At 30.1% G+C, this 19,427-nt stretch overlaps 2 protein-coding genes across 3 annotated transcripts; both read right to left on the bottom strand.

The window, feature by feature from the left end:
* Positions 1–4,421: 4,421 nt before the first annotated feature.
* On the bottom strand, positions 4,422–6,355 carry LOC126653440 (uncharacterized). The gene is made up of 4 exons (XM_050347335.2): positions 6,183–6,355; positions 5,798–5,977; positions 5,613–5,676; positions 4,422–4,974 (listed from the first exon to the last, which is right to left on the bottom strand). The coding sequence occupies exons 2-4, from the start codon at positions 5,953–5,955 to the stop codon at positions 4,705–4,707; spliced, it is 492 nt and encodes a 163-aa protein (XP_050203292.1). The 5' UTR covers positions 5,956–5,977; positions 6,183–6,355; the 3' UTR covers positions 4,422–4,704.
* Positions 6,356–11,650: 5,295 nt separating this feature from the next.
* On the bottom strand, positions 11,651–19,174 carry LOC126653618 (uncharacterized). 2 transcript variants are annotated; one of them, XM_050347552.2, is made up of 7 exons: positions 18,867–19,174; positions 18,294–18,769; positions 17,643–17,987; positions 16,588–16,971; positions 15,603–15,817; positions 12,567–12,830; positions 11,651–12,177 (listed from the first exon to the last, which is right to left on the bottom strand). In XM_050347552.2, the coding sequence occupies exons 1-6, from the start codon at positions 18,995–18,997 to the stop codon at positions 12,585–12,587; spliced, it is 1,797 nt and encodes a 598-aa protein (XP_050203509.1). In that variant the 5' UTR covers positions 18,998–19,174; the 3' UTR covers positions 11,651–12,177; positions 12,567–12,584. The 2 variants fall into 2 exon arrangements, with proteins under 2 accessions (XP_050203509.1, XP_050203510.1); XM_050347553.2 differs by having other exon boundaries at positions 11,651–12,172.
* Positions 19,175–19,427: the final 253 nt, after the last annotated feature.

Raw genomic sequence — 19,427 nt, 5'->3', positions numbered from 1 at the left:
AGGTTTCGTGTTCGTTCATTTAAATTTGTTGAACTGTTCAACGAGTTCGTTTCGGATCAGTTAGCAGTTCAACGAATGAACATGAACTGAACATGATCCAAAAAAATTGAAATGAATGAATATGAACATCTCGTTGAAAGTAAGAAAGAACATGAACCGATTATAAATATCTTGTTTAATTTTTAGTAAAACCAAACCGAATAACTTTAAACATTGACCAAACTGATTAGTTTGATTTGACTAAAATTTAGTAATTAAGTAAAATTCTATAGTTTGGTTTACTTTAAAATGAATCGGATTGATTCGAATCGAATTGAATACTCATCCTTAATGCAATGCTTCCAAGATGTTGATGGTTGAAGTGGCAATGAATCACGTCGGTAGAAAAGGGATGGATAGCTTCTAGTCCTACCCAACTCAACTTTCACATCCTTAGTCATTTGCATTACAAACTATGATTAAAGTCATAAGCTCGTACATTTGTACAGAATCAAATTAGACACTAATGTTGATCCTTTTAGTTATATAATTATATAAATATTTTTTTTATATAATATGTTGCTATATTTTATTGTGATTAATATTTACTTAACTATCTGAGTGGGCTTTAGATAAAAAGTCTAAAGCCTTATCTCACCTCGTTTCTTATAGAATATAAATATAGTTCAAATTTTACCTAGATATCAAGTGGATGATCACAGGATTCTCCAGTCCAAAATCCTTTCTCACTTAATATATTTGTCTTATAAGATATAATTCAGATATTACATATGTATCAAGGGGATGATCGAGAGATATGAAGGACTAGGCAATCTCCAATGGAATCCACCGATTGCTTTTCGGAACAAAACTAAGCAACTAACCATAATTACTATAAAGTGCAAATAGGATGTGCAAACATTAAATCTAACTAAATGATAAAATTAAATTGATAAATCTAGTTCTATTTTATGATATAAAAAAAATGGCTTAATAGCAAAAAAAACCCAAACCTTTACGACTTGTTGCAATTATATCCAAACCTTTTAATTTTTGCAATAATATCCAAATTGCATTATTTTGTTGCAATAATATCCAAATTGCACTTTTTATGTGAATTTTTTTGAGTTTTTTTGCCTTTTTTGGGACATTTACTATATTATTATACATCAAAACATAATAATAGCGTAATATCTTAATTGAAAACAACAAGTTTAACCATCAATTTGATTATTATTGCTACAAAAAATGCAATTTGGATATTATTGCAACAACAAAAATGCAATTTGGATATTATTGCAAAAATTAAAAGATTTGGATATAATTGTAACAAGCCGTAAAGATTTGGATTTTTTACTATTAGGCCTAAAAAAATTAACTTTTTCAATTCGATTTTAAACATATAAATTTTCATTTAAATTTTAGTGCAAATTAAACCAAAATGATCTTTAAATTTTATCAAACGGATTAGTTCAATTTGGTTTTTTTTTTTTTTAAATTAACCCTCTAAAATTTTAACTTGGTTAAATAAAAAAAATCATTTTTAGTTCAATTCAATTCGCACCGAATGTACAAGCTTAGATGCGATGCTTGCAAGTAGTAGAAGCATTGGCTGTGTATTTGGAGAAAAGAAAGAAGTTGATGTTGATGGTTGAAGTTGCAATGAATGAAGTTGGTATAAAAAGGATGGATAGCTCATACCCAACTCAGCTCCCATCTTAGTCACCACAGCACCTTTCAACCACTAACTATAACTAATGCCACCCCATTGCTTCCTATCTATCTACCTTCTTCATTTCATCTATTTAGCGGATTGAAAATAACTTTTGACTCTTTATTGAAGATAGAACTTGAAAAATTTGAAGATAGAAGTTTCAAGAATCAAGCGATTTCAAAATTGTAGTTTTAATATTTATGTATTTGGGTAATCTTTTGATAGTTGAAAAAGCCCTATTCGATGATTGTATCAAATAGCTCTCATCATTATTTTAGATTAGTTCTTTCAATTTGTTGAGGAGTTATTCCTTTATGTAATTTTCATTTTATCAATTGAAGTTTTAGTCTTTGAAAAAAAAAATAACAACTCTCCCTCTTTTTTATAACTTGTCTCATAATTGTGATCTATTCAGGGTTTTTGACATATTTGTGTCTCATAGACACAAAAATTCCGGTTTTGTGCCTCCCACCCCCAGCCCGCTATCTGAGATAGCGGGCTGCACACCAGTCCGCCATATGAGATGGCGGGCTGGTGCTAATTTGGGTGATTAAACCTAATCACCCAAATTAGCACCAGCCCGCTATCTCATATAGCGGGCTGGTCCCTCCCCAATCATTGGGGCAGATTATATTTTTTTTAAAAAACCTATTATATATAATAAATCGTAGTTCCTGGATGCACACAATTGACTGTCACGTTGGCTTCCATTTGCTGCATTAATTTAAAATTCAATACAATCAAATCATGAACACAAAAATAGATATAAAAAGAAAACAACAAATTTCACTTTTTTCTTAGCAGCATGAAATTAATAAATTAGTAGTACAACTAAATCATGATTTAATATATTATTATACTTTTAGTTTTTAATATGTAAAAAATAACTAAATTATCTCCAAATTAATAGGAATACCTATCTTTTAGTTTGATTGAATTACGAAATTAAAATACAATATTTGGTCAATATAATATTATTTAAATTTCAATCTTATTATTTTTAAAGATATTATTAATAAAATTAAGTTAATGATTTAATTATGGTTATTATAAAATCAAAAAAAGAATAAATTTAGTATGACTTTTACAAAAATTCTTAACTAATTTAATATTAATTATAAATAAAAAATTGATATAATTATAATATTTTTACTAATATGTTCATTGACGAGTTACGTTACGAGCCACGAGCATAGCACGTAATGCGAAACTAGTAATGTATAAATTGGACGTTCACGTTTGATTCGGTTTTGAATTTGGACTTTGATAAAAAAATTATGGAGATACTTAACGTTATAATTTTTTTTTATATTGGACCCTTCGAACCTAAAGTGTCATATATCCATTAGTTTGAATGGTCACCTACAATATTTGTTTAGAATTTTTTTAAAAATTAATGCTCGAAAGCGTCCGAAACTAGCCCGAAAATAGATAGCTTGAACTACGATTTATTATATATAATAGGTTAAAAAAAATATAATCTGCCCCAATCATTGGGGAGGGACCAGCCCGCTATATGAGATAGCGGGCTGGTGCTAATTTGGGTGATTAGGTTTAATCACCCAAATTAGCACCAGCCCGCCATCTCATATGGCGGACTGGTGTGCAGCCCGCTATCTCGGATAGCGGGCTGGGGGTGGGAGGCACAAAACCGGAATTTATGTGTCTATGAGACACAAATATGTCAAAAACCCATCTATTCATACTTATAATAGTGTAACAATTCGATCTGTTCAGTCATCAAACCGACCGTATCATTCAAAGCGATAGATTTTTTATATTAAAAAACCGAATTAAAATCTAACCAAATTAGAAAATAAAATTTGGTCTGATTATATTAGTTATTGATATGTATTCGTAAAATTTGACCAAAAAAGCTATTGATTTGGCATAAAAGCTGCTAACCATTAGAAAACTTCAAAATATGTATTTAATATTTTTAGAATAAATAGAAACTGAATAGAACCTATTATTTTATGTGAATTCGATTTGATTTAAAAATTGAGTCTGTTTTGATTATGCACACCCTACTTACGTATTCACAAACCTAACTGTAACCAACCATAACAAAACATTAAATCATGTGTAGACCCCAATGTCTCTTCATATCCCATCTACTCATTTTTCATTTTCATATTATTAGTGATAATGTGAGTTAGCCACCTCTTGTCATCACTAAAGATCTCAAAATAACAACAATTATCAACTCAATAGGTTCCATTTTACTTTATGTTACACCAAGAAAATATTGCCACCTAGAAAAAGTTGATACATTGAGATTTGCCTTTACAAAAATTTCAACTTAATCATTATCCCTATGCTTTTTACCACGTGCTTTAATCTAATACTTTATCATGCACAAAATATCGCAATTTTGTTAATTTTTGATTTAAATTTGTTAAAGACCGCACTATTAATAAAATATATTTAAGAATTACTTAATAAAATAACAATTGAATGCTTACAATTAAAACAACAAACAAACATTAAAATACAAACATTAAAATAGTGTCGATCGATTTAGTTCAAAATAGTATCATTTAATTCTTAAATGACAATTCTAAGTTTGTATTTAAAAATAAAGTTGGTATTATAAAATCAACAAAGGGATATTTTCCAAATAGCTAATCCTTAAATTTTTAAATATTACAATTGTTATACAAACAAACAAGGATTAGATAGTCACCAACAAAGAAATAATACAATGGAACTGAAAATCCCTCTCATACTCTATGAACAACAATAAAATGAACCTGAAAACTGAAAACAGAATCAAATTCATTTTTTTCCTTTTCTTTTTATTATTTCTTCAAAACTAAACATCTCTCAACCTTAATTACATGTACATATTTTGAGAGATAAAACTCGCCCTAGATAAACCAGTAACTCATATATACAACAAAAGAGAACCAAAAACACAGTACCATTAGCTCTACTAGTTTCTTTCTTCACTTCTCCCTCTTTTTAACATCAAAATTTGCCTGACTTTTTCCCGTTACCATTCAACGGTTCTATGCCACGGCGGGGATACTGCAATTTTGCCTATCTCTGCCAAGACAATCGAACCCTTCGACCCTCACAGCAGCGGGCTTGTGGCCATAAGTCATTGGGACACAACCTCCTCCTTTACGCGACGATGGTGATAGTGGACCAGGAGAAAAATGAGTGATCTTTTCATTGCCGAATTGTGCATCTTGGATAACAGGGTTTGATGCCCTGCTTGGAGGCGATCCGCAATAAAAAGGCGGAGATGATGCCACTTGGTAACCAACACATCCTCCCTGAAGATAATTTATGTTCAAGAATCAGTTCCCCGTCTTACTGATGATTACAAACAGTGTACTACAGATTTCTCCTTTTAACGTTAGATTTCACCAAATTAAGCTCTTAGAACTAATGGTAACAAGAAATATTAGTCTTTTGCTGGTTTTTAGTTAACATTACTACTTCTGAATGAATTTATACAGATCTGCTTCAAGTTACAATCAAGCAATAGGATTTCAAATCTCACACCCTACACTTCGACTTTAGTTTTCATTTCAGGACGGCTTTTGAAACTCTAAATGTCTATATTTATAACCTAAATCTTGTAAATAGGTAGTTTCCCCGTATTCTATTTCGAGGTTCCATTCTATATAGTTTCAAATCATAGACTGCAGTTCTTTTTACAATTTTCTCATTAAAACACAAGCATAGCTATCAAATGAAACCAAACAAGTAATATAACAATACCAGTAAACTAGGTAGCACAGAAACGGACATGGAAAACAGGACAATTGGACATGGCCAAACGCTGTTATTTTAAGGTTTCCTATATAAAAAATGAAGTTTTGTGTCCAAAACGTTTCCGAGACGGGACACGTTAATTGGATGAAGTGTTCGTGCTACCTAAACATACAAAGAAGAGACAGGGTTAAACCTTAGTGAGAATTATATCAAGAAGATCAGCCCCAGCCTTTGAATCTCCCATTTCACCTTGGTAACTGCTATTCACAAAAGCCAAACAACAATTAATAAACTTTAAAATAAAAAACAAAATCCTACACTTCACTATATAAATCCACAAAAATTCAAAATTTAACCAACAATGAATAGCGTACATACTTGATGGGCATGGGCAATCTCAAAGGTCTAAGCTGATCATTAAGAGAAGGATTCAAAATCCCTAATCTACGTGGCTTAGGGCAAACCATAGACATCGTATCCACCATCATCATACTCCTCTCCTCACTGCTCTTCTGTTGATACCCACATCGATTCATTTTGTTTTTTTTCAATTACGTCCTGCATAACAAAAAAAAACAGAAAAACACCCATATGAGAAATACTCAAGATCTGCAAATTCTAACGAATACCCAGATAAATTAGTAGAGAACCAAACTCATAACGAGATTCAAAACTTCATCTTTTCAGAAACAGAAAGAAAATATAAAATTTTCTAGGGAAACAAACAGAAAACTGAAAAAGAAAAAAAAAACAATTTACTCACCAAGAGCAGGAGAGGAGAGAGGATGATAAGGAGAAGAAATAGAGAGAGATGTTTGTAAATATGGAAAGAAGGAGATGATGATGATGAATATGATAGAGAAGAAGAAGATGAGAATGAGGTGGGAGTGGGTTCTGATGTGGTTGGGTTTTGGATGGGTGATTTGAGATTGGGTTTGGTTAGCCGTTGGATTTTGAGATATTTGTATTTTGTAGTGTTCTGCGCTGACGATGCATAGGAAGATATTGTGAGGGAGAACACTTTTTCGCTTTTCGAGTGGTGGGAATTTTATGGGAGATGAGATTTGATCCACACTTGATTCACGCATGTTCCCGTACTCAATTTTTTTCTTTTTTAGAGGAATTTCACTATTGTTTTTAAAAATTGATAGTTTGTTTACAATAACTAAATAGTAAATACTATTTTTTTTAAGCGCTTAGATGACGTTTGATAAAACTGAAAATTAAGTGCTGAATTTTAAATGCTGAAAATAATAATTGCTGATTTTTTTTAAATGTTGAATTAAATAAATAAGTTGGGTTAGTGGTTTGGGATGTTGTCATGACAGGTAATTTATTTAGTTAAAAGTGATATGGATAATATGAAGGCAATAACTCTGGTTCGATTTAAAAATAGCTAAAAAACAGAATACGGTAGAATTGGCTAAATTGATTATCTTAAAATTGGCTATAACTGACACAAAACGTAAAGGTTTCGCATTTTTTGGATGGTATGTCAGCTAATTTGTTGAGTTGGAAGTGACATGGATGACATGTAGGCAACAAATCTAGTTCGATTCAAAAATGGCTGGAAAAAAAAATAGAATATAGAAAAATTGGCTAAATCTGGTGATTTTGAAAAGTTTAGCTATAACTGACACAAGATATAAAGGTTTGACATTTTTTTGGTGATTAAGCCTTTTTAAAATGGTATTATATTAATTTAATTCATAAGGAATTCTCGATAGATAGTTGTAGACACTTATTTTTCGGACATGTAAAAAGTGACAATGCACTAAAACGACCAATGATAATTTTCAGAAAATTTATTTGGATGACCAGCTTATGATCTGCCTATTTGAATTCAAGTGGGTTGGATCAGCGCGCAGTTGCAAACTTGAAGGATTGAAACGTAATTAGTCGTGAATAGCCTATAAAAATCCAAAGATTGTGATCTATGTCTAAGAATTGAATTAATTATAATATTTTAAAATTATATGGGTCAATTTGCAAGTTTGACGAGTTAAATTGACCATACAGTCAACCCTCTAATAGTTAATATTCTATAAATTAATAATTCTAATAATTAATATAAAATTGAGAGAACCAACTTCGTTCCACGTCGGATAATTAATAATTCTATTATTTAATAATTAATAAAATTTAAAATATATTTTACATAAATATTAAATATTAGAGAGATTTTTTTAAAGAAATATATAACAATTAATGATTTATTTGAGGCAATACTAACCTTAATTCATAAATTAGAAGTTAAAATACCATTAAATTATGACTTTCTTATTCTTTTGAGAAATTTTAAAAGAAGTTATTAGATAAAAAAATTAAAGTAAGTATCTCTAATATAAAAAATAGTATTGAAAATTATTTTACTTTATGAATACAACTTTTTAATAATTATTTTTTGGTTTGATATCAATTGATATTTTTTTAAATTAAATATAAAATTATTTCTTTTAAATTGAGTGATTGTAAAGTGTATTTAGTTAGTTTTTTTATAATATAATATTAATATTAGGTCTATTAATGTAGATGTTTTAAAATATTTTTTATAATTTTTTTATTCAAATTCAATAAATTAATAATTCTAATAATTAATAAATTTTTGATCCACCATGTGTATTAATTATCAGAGGGTCGACTGTATTTAAATTTTTATAATTTTAAAAGCCTTTTTTGACATTTTCGGACACCAAAATATTTATTTAACCCTTTTTTGCATGCTTTTTACAAATAAATATGAATTAAATTAATTAATTATGTAAGATAGACTTCTAAACTCATATATTTACTCATTTGCACACTTTTCATTCACTTGTAACACTCACTTGTAGACTCTTAATAGAATATAGACTTTTACTAGCCCTAAATCTATTTAAATCCCTGTTAATAGAACACTAGCGTAGCCTAGCAAAGGGTGGAACTAATATGCATAGAAAATCATACACAAATCTCAAATCTAACTAGCATAGCCGAACCACACCACCACCGAGCACACACACCAATAAATCAAACAAGTTAGTGCACGTCAATTATTTAAGGAGGCACTGCTGCACATCGATCCTAAGCTCTGAATCCGAATCACCAGAAAACGAGTCATGGATTTAAAAAAATACTTTTGATAACCCAATATTATCTCTTATCATTGTTTTTTGTATATTTATTATGTTTGTTGAATTATACGAACTAGGATGCATGCTTTGTCTGTTTTTAATATTTCTGCCATAATCGCAATGTTCTTAGTCTTTTTCCATAAAATTAATTTAGAAATATGTTTATAGGTTGTTTCCATCAGTTTTAATCATTTGCATGTTAACTATGTTCGAATCTGATGTTAGAATCGCATGTTTAGCCATAAACCACCATGTTTACTATGTTTGTTTTGCCATGATTACTATGAAATCAACTTACAAACATGTGTTTAGGAGGTCTAAATCAGTTTTAATCATTTATTTCAACCTCAGAATGTTCCAGTACGTTGTTTCTACATTTTTGCTTGTTTTCATGTCTTTTTTACATGTAATCGAATCCAAATGACGAACTCCCGCAAACTAGTCGCGATGGCGCCGCCGCCACCCCATAGTGGTGCTTTCTTTACTCATAGTGGCGCATCGCCACTCCAGATGGCGCCACTATTCTTTAGTTTCAAAGTCTCCCTGATCTTCCAAACTCGATCGAGATTATATTTTTATGTTTCTAGGTTTGTTTGAACTCAGAATTATGCCTCATTTGAGCCCACAGTTTTGCAATTAGTTGTAGGATCTTATTATGTGTTGTAGTAGGCCAAATCGAATGTATTTCGGGCTTAAAAACCACTTTTGTAATCTTATTATGTGTTGTAATAAACCAGATCGATTTCATACTTCCTGGAAAGTGAAAATCGAAATAAGTAATATTTATCAAATTCTCTGAGAAGTTAACTTTTTAAGAATTATACTTTTCCGGAAGTTAATTTATCGGAAATTGCTATTAAACGAACCGAGGCCTTAATTTTAGATCACTTAGCTAACTGCATATAGTAGCAAACCTCTCATGTGATGCATAGAAAGAAGGGAAGTTAACTTCTAACAAAAATAGAGGAAATTACTCTGAAACATCTAACTTTAATACTTCTTATTTAATTTTTTTATTTAATGGCTCCTAATTTTTATTTTCGTTAATAATTAGAGACTTTTGTAAATTCTCCTAATGAATTAATATTTATTTTTAAACGGTTTGTTACCTCATTTTTAATTTTATTAACAATTTAATATTTCACTTTCAATTTTGTTAGTGATTTGGTACCTCATTTTTAATACCGTTAACGATTTGGTACAATAAATTAACAAAAGTCTCTAATTATTTATATAATTGAAAGCGAGAGGTCATTAAGTAGAATTTTCAAACAAAAAGAGGAGGGATAGTTTACAATATTTTGCTATCTTATAGAAATTTTGAGGTTTGAAAATTAATCTTTTTTTCTTTTATGCTCGGCCTTTTATCTTATCGTAATCGATACTATCATTTTCCATATCCAATACTTTCGTTTTTAAAACTAAAGAGGTTATTTCCACACCATTATGAATCCGAGTGTCGAATGAAAGAGATCGGTTAGCACTTTGGAGGTCTCCTTAAAAAAGGAAAGTCCCTCATGAAAAAAATTTTGAATATCAAATTGTGAATTATTATATTTGGGAGATGCCGTTCAAGTTTCTCAAACAATCATTTACAATCAACTTCATCTTTCTCAAGCTTGGGGTCTTCAGCAATATATTTTGCATCTCCGGCATTGGCTTCAAATGCCACAGGTGGTTTATATATCTAGAAAGTGTAATAGAGTGGCTCGTAATTTAGCTCAAATTTGTAAACGTTCTTATGCTTTCTTATTGAGCCCTTTTTTCTGAGGCTGTATCGTCTGTTTTTTGCCTTAATACAATATTTTTATGCCCTAATTCTTTAAAACAACTATGACCTTTTTAGCTATTTTTCGATCCTATCCCGACGTTAAAAAATCACCATTTTATTATTTATGGTATTTTTGTGTATCAATTTTATCCTGAAATATTAAATTGACGTCTTTTTCAATTGAAAAAAATTCAAAAATGTTCTCCATGTCTAGCATATATTATTTGTATGTGTTAAAATTTATTTAGATTTAGTAAAATTAATTTAAGAATTTAAATTAGTTTTAAATTTGATTATGGTTCTTAGTTAGTTTGTAAAAATAAAGGATTTATTTGTAATTTTTTGAATGAAAATGATTTTAATTTTATATTTAAACTTAGTTAATTGGATGTTTATCATTTAAATAAAAAAAATTCCAATAATTGAAAAATTGGGGTACAAATGAAACGATAAAAAGCGAAATAGGGGAAAATTGATCAGTTTTCAACGGCAGGGTAGGATTAAAAGGGGCTAAAAGGTCGGAATTTTTTAAAGTATTAGGCCTATCTTTCATGGTAAAAAAAGATATATATGAAGGGTATTAGAGTAATTTTCTCTTTAAATATATATCCATCAACTCTTAAGTCTTTGATGCTAAACTAATAATAGAAAGGCTAATGACGGAAAAAAAAGAAAAGCCTTTATAACTTTTTACAATTTAAACCAATTTTTTTAATTTTTATAAGAGCAAATTATTCAAAGACCACTTATTTTTATCATAATTCACAGTTTGGTACCACTAGTTTGAAAATCAAACGATTTGATACCACGGTTTTGATTCTGTCAACAATTAGGAGTTTCTGTTAGTTCCGTTAATAATGATATTTACTTTCAAACGATTTGATACCTCACTTTCAATTATATTGACAATTTGGTACTTCACTTTCAATTATATTAATTATTTGGTACCCCATTTTCAAACGATTTGGTACCTCACATTGTATTCCGTATGATTTGGTACCTATATTTAACAGAAGGTTGAAAGTGTTTGTAAAATCAAAATTGAGGTGCCAAATCGTTTAATTTTTAAATAAGGGATATCAAACTGTAAATTATGGCAAATGTGGGATCTTTAGAGTAGTTTCTTTTTTTATAGCAATGTTAAATTGCATTTTTTTGTAATAATAGTTAAATTTGGACTTTTTATTGCAAGTTTGGCCATAAATTTGGCTATTATTGTAACAAAAAATATGCAATTTAACTACTATTATAAAAATTATAAAAATTAATTTAATTTTTTTTCATCATCAATTCTAAAAAATCATAATTTTACATAACAATATCCACCGTATATGAAACAAGTATAACTTAATAACTAAATGAAAATAGTTAATTTATCTTTTATGGGTCAATACATTAATTTTGAAAAAGATAAAACTAATTAATGATCATAATCCCAACTAGAGATTAGCATTATATACTTAGAATAAAAGAACTCTCCTCCTTTTCCAAGATAGAAATACTTATTATTCATTCATTTGCTTTCTTTTATTACTTCTTGCCCCACCATTAATAAACCTTACACTAGCTTCATACCATGTGCTACTTCTACTTTTCTTTTCTTTTTATTAAGCTACATGTGGAACAGCTTTGCCCTTTAATTTCTCTTCTTTTGATTATTCATACATAAATTCCATTATAAGATAAAAACCCTAATCAAAATAAACAAAAAAAAAGGTATTAAAGTAAACTAAAGCTACCCTTGTCTCTATCTTCTTGTTCTTTGCTTTGTATGTGCTCCTCCTTTTCACTTTCAATGTTCAATATTATCCCAATCATTCTCTTTAGTCTTCTCCTTATTTCATTAGATTCCATATCTCCAATCTTTTCCTACACTATTTACAAAAGGGTATATTCATTTTTTGTGCAGTCATGCATGCACATGATCTAGTCATCAAACAACAAAATAAATTTGTTTATCCACAACTACATTTCATTTGCCGTATTTCCCGCATTTTTTAAAAATTTATCAGTTTGACCCATTATTTTTTTAGCGGTGCCAAATATATCCACATTTCATTTAAAACATTGTCAATATGTTGTTGAACATCTACTTATGCAAAATATATCGTATATACTTGACATGTACAACATAGTGAGCTCTTAATGAATCAGAGATATATTTGGTAATAGTTAAAAAAATATTAGATTGGACTGGTAAAGTTTAAACATCGTGGTATATACAGCAAATGAGCTATAGTTATTGATAGATAATTTATTTTACCTATATTATTGTGGTGAGTCATTGTGCAGGAAAGAAAATTGGTGAGGAATCTCTTTGAAGTTTGCCATCTGAAACTCTCACTTTGCTCATTTTCTCTTCACACCAATGCATTTGTTGTTCACTCAAATCACTCATTCTTAAGACCCTAGACACTACTTTTAGGTCTATTAATCCCATCAAAATTTCCATCTCTTCCTCTACACTCAATTTTCTTTTCCTTATGCATTTTCGAGCTCGCCGCATATCTTTTAGCTTCATTTTCTTCTGCTCATTACATGTTAACAAAAAGTGTTAGAATCAATGTTAGACTTACTGGTGAAGAAAAGAAAAATTGACTTTGCCTATTCATAACTATGACTAATTAGATAAAATTGTCTAAAAAAAAATACTTTTGGACTAAAATGCATATGTGAAAGTCGTAGTTTTAACATAGCAATCGTATTTTACTAATTTTACCTAGATAAGTTATCATGCATGCATACGTGACAGAGTTCTTAGGTCAAATTATGCATACATGACAAGTTTTCAAGTAAAAAGAAATTTTGGCTGCCACATAAGAAATTTTGGCCGAAAAATCACTCATTTAAATAAAATTAAAACATAATAATCAAAAGGCTAATCCTCTAAAAAACCCCTTACCTTTCAATCCCCTTTCGTTTGCACCCTCACCTTTCAAAATCGCCAATTTTACCCAAATTATCACCTTTCAATTTCAATTACACCCTTTAAGTACTAAATTAACCTCTTTTTCAATAAAAAAAGTTCAAATCAATACTTTATATTTTAATATATATTCTAAATAGTCCTCAATGTTAAATTTTCAACAAAAAAACCATCTTCCCTAAAAAAAAGTAATTCGTTTGTTAATTTGATTACATAATTAATCTCATTAGGCCAATTCTACTAAGTAATTTAATCGTAATAAAATACGATTATTACTTATTAATTTTACATTTAAAATAAAAAAATAAAAAAACCCTAATTCTAGCCTTACCCACTCTTCTTATCTCTTTACTCTCATTTCATTCTTTATCACCGTGAACTCCACCTCCACCTCCACCTCCACCTCGACCTCAGCTCCACCTTTATCTCGCTTAGCCAACGCCTCCACCTTGCTCCACCATTATCCCGCCTCATCATCGCCTCGCCATCGCTGGCAGCTAAAGAGCAGCGAAGGAGCTGTGTCTTCTTCGGCGGCAGATGTGTCTTCGTCAGAACAAGCAGCGGTCATCCAACAACAACAACAAGCAGATGGGTCTTCGTCCTCACAACAGATCCTCTCACTCTCTGGTCCTCCTCCAACAACAGCAACAGCAACCATAATTACAACACAACTCACAATCCCTCCGGCTGTGATGCTCCCCATGACCAGAATTGCGATAGAGAATGTGACCGTGGTAGGGAGATTTGCTTAATTAAGGTGTAGATTTGGTAACAAGGAGATGGGGTTTTATGTATTAAAGGGGTTATCTAGGTTGGAAAATGAAATTTGCTACTTTTATTTTGTCCTAGAAATTGTTATTTTTAGGCTGTGTTCTTTTGAATTTTTCTATGTATTTGTTAATTCCTGTTAGATCTGGAATTGAGTTGATTTTGTATAAGTTGAGATAGCTTTAAAGTTATTGTTCTATGAATTCCTTATCACTAATGGAGTGGAATTCAAAATTCCCAATTCAGTGGGATTGAGAATTATGTTTAGTTCACTGAAAGTCCCAATTCAGGTGGTCTGGTTGGCTCCGGTGAGAAATGTTCAAGACAGCCAAAACATTCCTTTAAAGATGCAAAGCAGGATTCTCTAATCCATGCAATATCGAGATCATTCATCATAAATGCATTAAAACACGACGTTGCGAATATTAGCCCAGATTTGGGATAAAAAACTTAATTTTAAAAATTTGGGGAAGATGGTTTTATTGTTGAAAATTTAACATTGAGAACTATTTAAAATATATATTAAAATATAAAGTATTGATTTGAACTTTTTTCTATTGAAAAGAGGTTAATTTAGTACTTCGAGGGTACAATTGAAATTGAAAGGTGGTAATTTGGGTAAAATTGGCGATTTTAAAAGGTGAGGGTGCAAATGAAAGGGGGTTAAAAGGTGAGTGTTTTTTCAGAGGATTAGCCTAATCAAAATGTTACAAATTAAAGTTTGGTGAAAATTGTACCAAAAAAAAGATGATTTGAATATCCTCAGTATTAACAATCCTAATTATGGATTAAAAAAAGAGTAATTACTATTCATCTCGTGATATTAGGTCATAATTACCGGTTTTCTCTGACTTTTAAAATGACAATGGTTTTTCCCTGACGTTTGTGAAAATTACTCGTTTTATTATCAAAAATATAATTTATTTTTTGACACCTAAACTTATGTTTCTTTCAAAAATTCATATCATAAAATAATTCCAAAAAGAAATTAAAATATTTATGACTATTTGTATAGTTTTTTCAAAATATGTTTTGAAAATTTGAAGTTAAATTCATTTATTTAAATAACAAATAGATATAATATATTTTGATCGACTTCTACTTTAAAATTCTACAATGCAATGTATTTTTGGTATGCTTTTATTTTGAATCAAAAACTAAAAAAGTTAAGCTAAAAGAATAATTTTAATTTTTTTTACCGAATTGGAATATAAAATTTAATTTATATATTATTGATTATTTCAAATAAAATATGAAGCTAATTTTAAAAAATTAAAATATTTCTAAAGTATTATAATTTAGTAAGTAATTAGAAATTATTTCGAATATTTAAATAAATTTTAATGATTTATATATATCGCTTAAAGAAAAACAAGTTTACAGGTCAAATTGGATTTTATTTTTGATAATTGGACCCTTCAACTAAGTCAACTAACAGAGTTGACTGACGGAACGACATAGTAGTTAATTTAATCGAACGTGAAGAGAAATAATTAACCTTTTAAAACTTATTGCGGAACTACTGATTACGACGTAATGCTAAGGAGAAAATAGTAATTGACTCTAAAAAATTGCCTAAAGAATATCATAATAATAAGTGCTTACTTTTTTGTTAACTTTCTTGATAAGTTGGAGAAGGGTAGGATCAACTGATCCTCTTCTGTTTCTCTTGAAAAAAGATGTTAGAATTTGACATGGTTTCTGCTTATCAGCCTTTAGAAATTCCATGAATGTTTGAATTCCTTCTTCCATTATCATCAGAAATGCTGGTGATGAAATTTTAGAGCCAAATCCTTCTTCCTTTTGATCATCTTCTGAATCTTTAATAAAGTAACCAAAAATAAATTACTAATTTCAAAAATTAGCTATAGCTTAATAACTAAGTATCTATATTTGCAATGCACATGGTCAAAATAAGGGCATTGAATTTTTAAAGTGACTATTTTTTTGTCTAAATTCATATTAGTAACTAAACTTTAATTTACTTCTTTTTGATAACTATACTTCAATAAGTTACGATGTGGATGTAACGTGATTATGATGTGAATGTGATACGACTATCAATATATATAGTACTTTTTATGACTGATACAAGAAAAATCGGCATGAATTGAAAAAATAACTTCTGATTGCTAGATAAATTGAAGTTCATCACCAAACAAATCAAACTAAAGTTTAGTAACTACTTGAAATTTAATGCAAGTTTAGTGACCTCAAAATTTTAATACCTTTAAAATCCATAATAAAATAATAAAGACCTTAGCTTTTAAAAAAGAGAGAGATAGAAATAAAATATTATTAGTGCACTCCTACTAATACAAAAAGAGTACAGGAGAATATCCAATTATTAATTAATCTTTTTCATTCTTGTCATTCATAGGAATATCTAAATCAAAGATTAAAAAGTAAATAATGACTATATAAATGAAAACATCGAAATAAAAATTGACAAAATAATTATTTTTCAAAAAATATTTTTCCATAAATATAAAGTTTAAAAAATTTAGAAACATTTTAAATTCCGAAAAATAAAACTAGAGAATTTTCCGTGCAACATAAAAAATATGAGTTCAACTCAATGTGTACATACCTCTATATTCTGGGACTAGAAGCAACTTTGGAGCCAGAAGTCTCATCCTAGCATACACCTCAGGTCTCCGGCCTTGCTCATAAGGCTCATTTTCTATATATCTCTGCAAAAGAACTTGAAATTGCTGAAACTGTTGCGCGATACGAGCGGGACAACCGGGATCAAATTCGTCGCGCTGTCGCGAAGCTCTTTTACGTTGGAAGTTCTTGTAGTTCCAGTTGAAAGCCTCCCATGTCCAACATAGTTGAGCTACATAAGTAGCTTCTAGTTCATGATATGGATTTTGGCGAATGTGGTCTGCTGGCTTCTTGTTTAAAGTTGTGATCTTATGCACAATTCTGTCCGAAATTGACCTTGGATTCACTTGGATAGACCTGAGCGACTCTGAAAAATATACAGTTAATATAGATTTTTCTTTAATTATTGGGGAGTGGGATTTTGGTGCTTGTGTGAAGGAATTAGACAAGTTTTATGGTAAACTTGTAGAATTTTTATATTTTTAGAACTTCAAAAGTTTATATTTAATTAAAGTTGATTATTAAAATATATATGACTTTTAGTATATTATTTGATGTTAATATATCTAATCGAAGGGTAATTGCTTTTTGGAATTACTGTTTTTCCATTCGGCAGTTTAGTTGTCGAACTTTAAAATGTTATAAACTTACTGTATTATACTTTTAGCAACTCCGGCAAATTTTTAATAAAATTCAATCAATTTATGCATACGTGACAAACTATTTATACTTCAATTTCCTCTGATCTCCACATTATCATACTAACAGGAGACACCTCACACTCGTTTACTATATTACCTTCATCTTTCTCCAAACTTTAAAATTTTAGAGTGAATTCTAGCTGCCACATAGACAGAAATTGGCCGAAAAATTTGCCGGAATTACTAAAAGTATAATACGGTAATCAATTTATAGCGTTTTAAAATTCGGTAACCAAAATGCAAAACGAAAAAAATACAGTAACCTCCAAATTAAATTAACCGGCTATTTGCCACATGAGCATGATTGGTTGCATGAAATTGCTAAAACGCAAAGTACCTGTTTCATGAAGCTTTTGAGCACTGATTCTGTCGAGAAACATCATCTCCTCATCATATTTTTGGAAAACTGTGTAGGATTCCCATTTGGGGCAACTTCTTCGAGATGAAGAAGAAAATGGATCTTCTGTACCCGAATCCTTAATCGAGCTTCTCCATTCAGATGAACTCTTTGATGTAGATCCTACAGTGTAGGAATCACCAAATATTTCTTCATTGTCATCATCATCCTTTTCTTGAGCATCAAGTTTCTTCGACTCGAGTTGGGTTCGCGCGAAAATAATAAACCTTCCATCTTCGATCTTCTTATTATTATGTCCGATCTCTTGATTCATTCCGTACTTTTCTGCGACAAGAACACAACATAAGCAATATCAGGACGAATAGCTTTAGTTTCAATTTGATACAAAAACTTCAACTCGTATCAAAATAGTATTGTGAATTTATATATCAAGCAACGATATTTGGATAAATTTGAACAAATGTGAACTTATTTTCTATTCGAAGCATGCATCAGTCTGAATTTATCCGAGGACCGTAGTCTGAAATGTAAATTAAATTTACGGTACTATTTTCATATAAATTGAAGTTTCGGTACCAAATTGGCGTACGGTCTAAGGACACTTAAAGAAACATATTATGATGAGAATACCGCCATAGTTGTCGTCACTGTCATCAAGCAAATTTCTAGTTTTCTGTCGGCATGTGGAGGTGGGGCTGAAATGATCGCGCGCAGAATCTTGGACTGAATCACTAGTACTGTCTTCTTCTTCTTCTTTTCCGTCAACCATATCCGAATCATGATTTTGTTCGGATTCCGAACCTGCTGATGCAATATTAGAAAGTGGTTCATCATTACTACCAAAACTAGTCTCGTCATCTTCGTCTTCCTCATCCTCGTCCTCCTCTTCGGGTTTTATGAAATCTTGAACTTGAGCGTGACTATTATTATTAGGCTGCAAGAACACAATCGAATCCCCGCCATGAATAATGTCGGCAACAAGATGATCATCTTTTTCTCTAGCATCAGTGTTATAGTAATACGTTTCATTCTCTATTCGTCCGTCTTCTTCTTCCTCTTCGTCCTCGTCGGAAAACATACCATACTCATATCCATTTTGGTTATTTCTGTGATCAAGAAACAAAAAAGAGGTTATATATGCAAATAATGGGAACTCATAATAATTATTTAGTTGGCATTAAAGAAATCATTAGTTATATAAACCTTTGAAAGATTGGATAGCTGCCAATGAAGTTAAGAAATTTAAGAAGAAAAGTAGAGAAGAAATAGAGGAAAATAAGGAGAAGAAATGAAGAGCTTGAAAGATTGTAGAACAACAAGAAGAGAGTTTGCATAATTTTGTTAATTGCTTAGCTCCAAAAATGATTAATTCAATAATAGTAAATGGAAAGAGCAAAGTAATAAAGGAGAAAAAGAAAGTGAGTGGTGATTGCTTTGGTTAGCTTTCAATTCATATGGGTGGGTTGTGTTTTCTTCTTGCTTTCTTGTGTTTCAAATTTGTCCATTCCTTTCCTACAAAATATCAAATGTGTCCTATAACATTTATTTCACCTTACTTATAATGTTGCAATCATTCTATGATCATATCATTTGGACTATATATGAAAGCCAATTTATATTTTCTATATTTTTCTCTCATATTATATATTAAACAAATGCAAAATGTATTTTTCTATCGAGAATTATAGTCGGTTTTCCATTATATTATATAATGATAAAGATATCAGTCTGATCCTGCTTTTGTGCGAGCTGCATTAAATAAAT

Source organism: Mercurialis annua, linkage group LG6 (genome assembly GCF_937616625.2).
Source record: "Mercurialis annua linkage group LG6, ddMerAnnu1.2, whole genome shotgun sequence".
NCBI lineage: Eukaryota > Viridiplantae > Streptophyta > Magnoliopsida > Malpighiales > Euphorbiaceae > Mercurialis > Mercurialis annua.
Note: the sequence above shows the minus strand (reverse complement) of the source record. Positions and strands in the feature narration are given on the sequence as shown.

Excerpts from the sequence above, each read along its gene's own strand:
- LOC126653618 (XM_050347552.2), bottom strand. The coding sequence starts at position 18,997 with ATGCAAACTCTCTTCTTGTTGTTCTACAATCTTTCAAGCTCTTCATTT. Across the intron at positions 18,770-18,866 it reads AGCTATCCAATCTTTCAAAG|AAATAACCAAAATGGATATG; the intron begins GTTTATATAACT and ends TCTTGATCACAG. Across the intron at positions 15,818-16,587 it reads TCTAGTCCCAGAATATAGAG|ATTCAGAAGATGATCAAAAG; the intron begins GTATGTACACAT and ends ACTTTATTAAAG.
- LOC126653440 (XM_050347335.2), bottom strand. The coding sequence starts at position 5,955 with ATGAATCGATGTGGGTATCAACAGAAGAGCAGTGAGGAGAGGAGTATG. Across the intron at positions 5,677-5,797 it reads AGATTGCCCATGCCCATCAA|TTACCAAGGTGAAATGGGAG; the intron begins GTATGTACGCTA and ends TGTGAATAGCAG. Across the intron at positions 4,975-5,612 it reads TTGATATAATTCTCACTAAG|GGAGGATGTGTTGGTTACCA; the intron begins GTTTAACCCTGT and ends AATTATCTTCAG.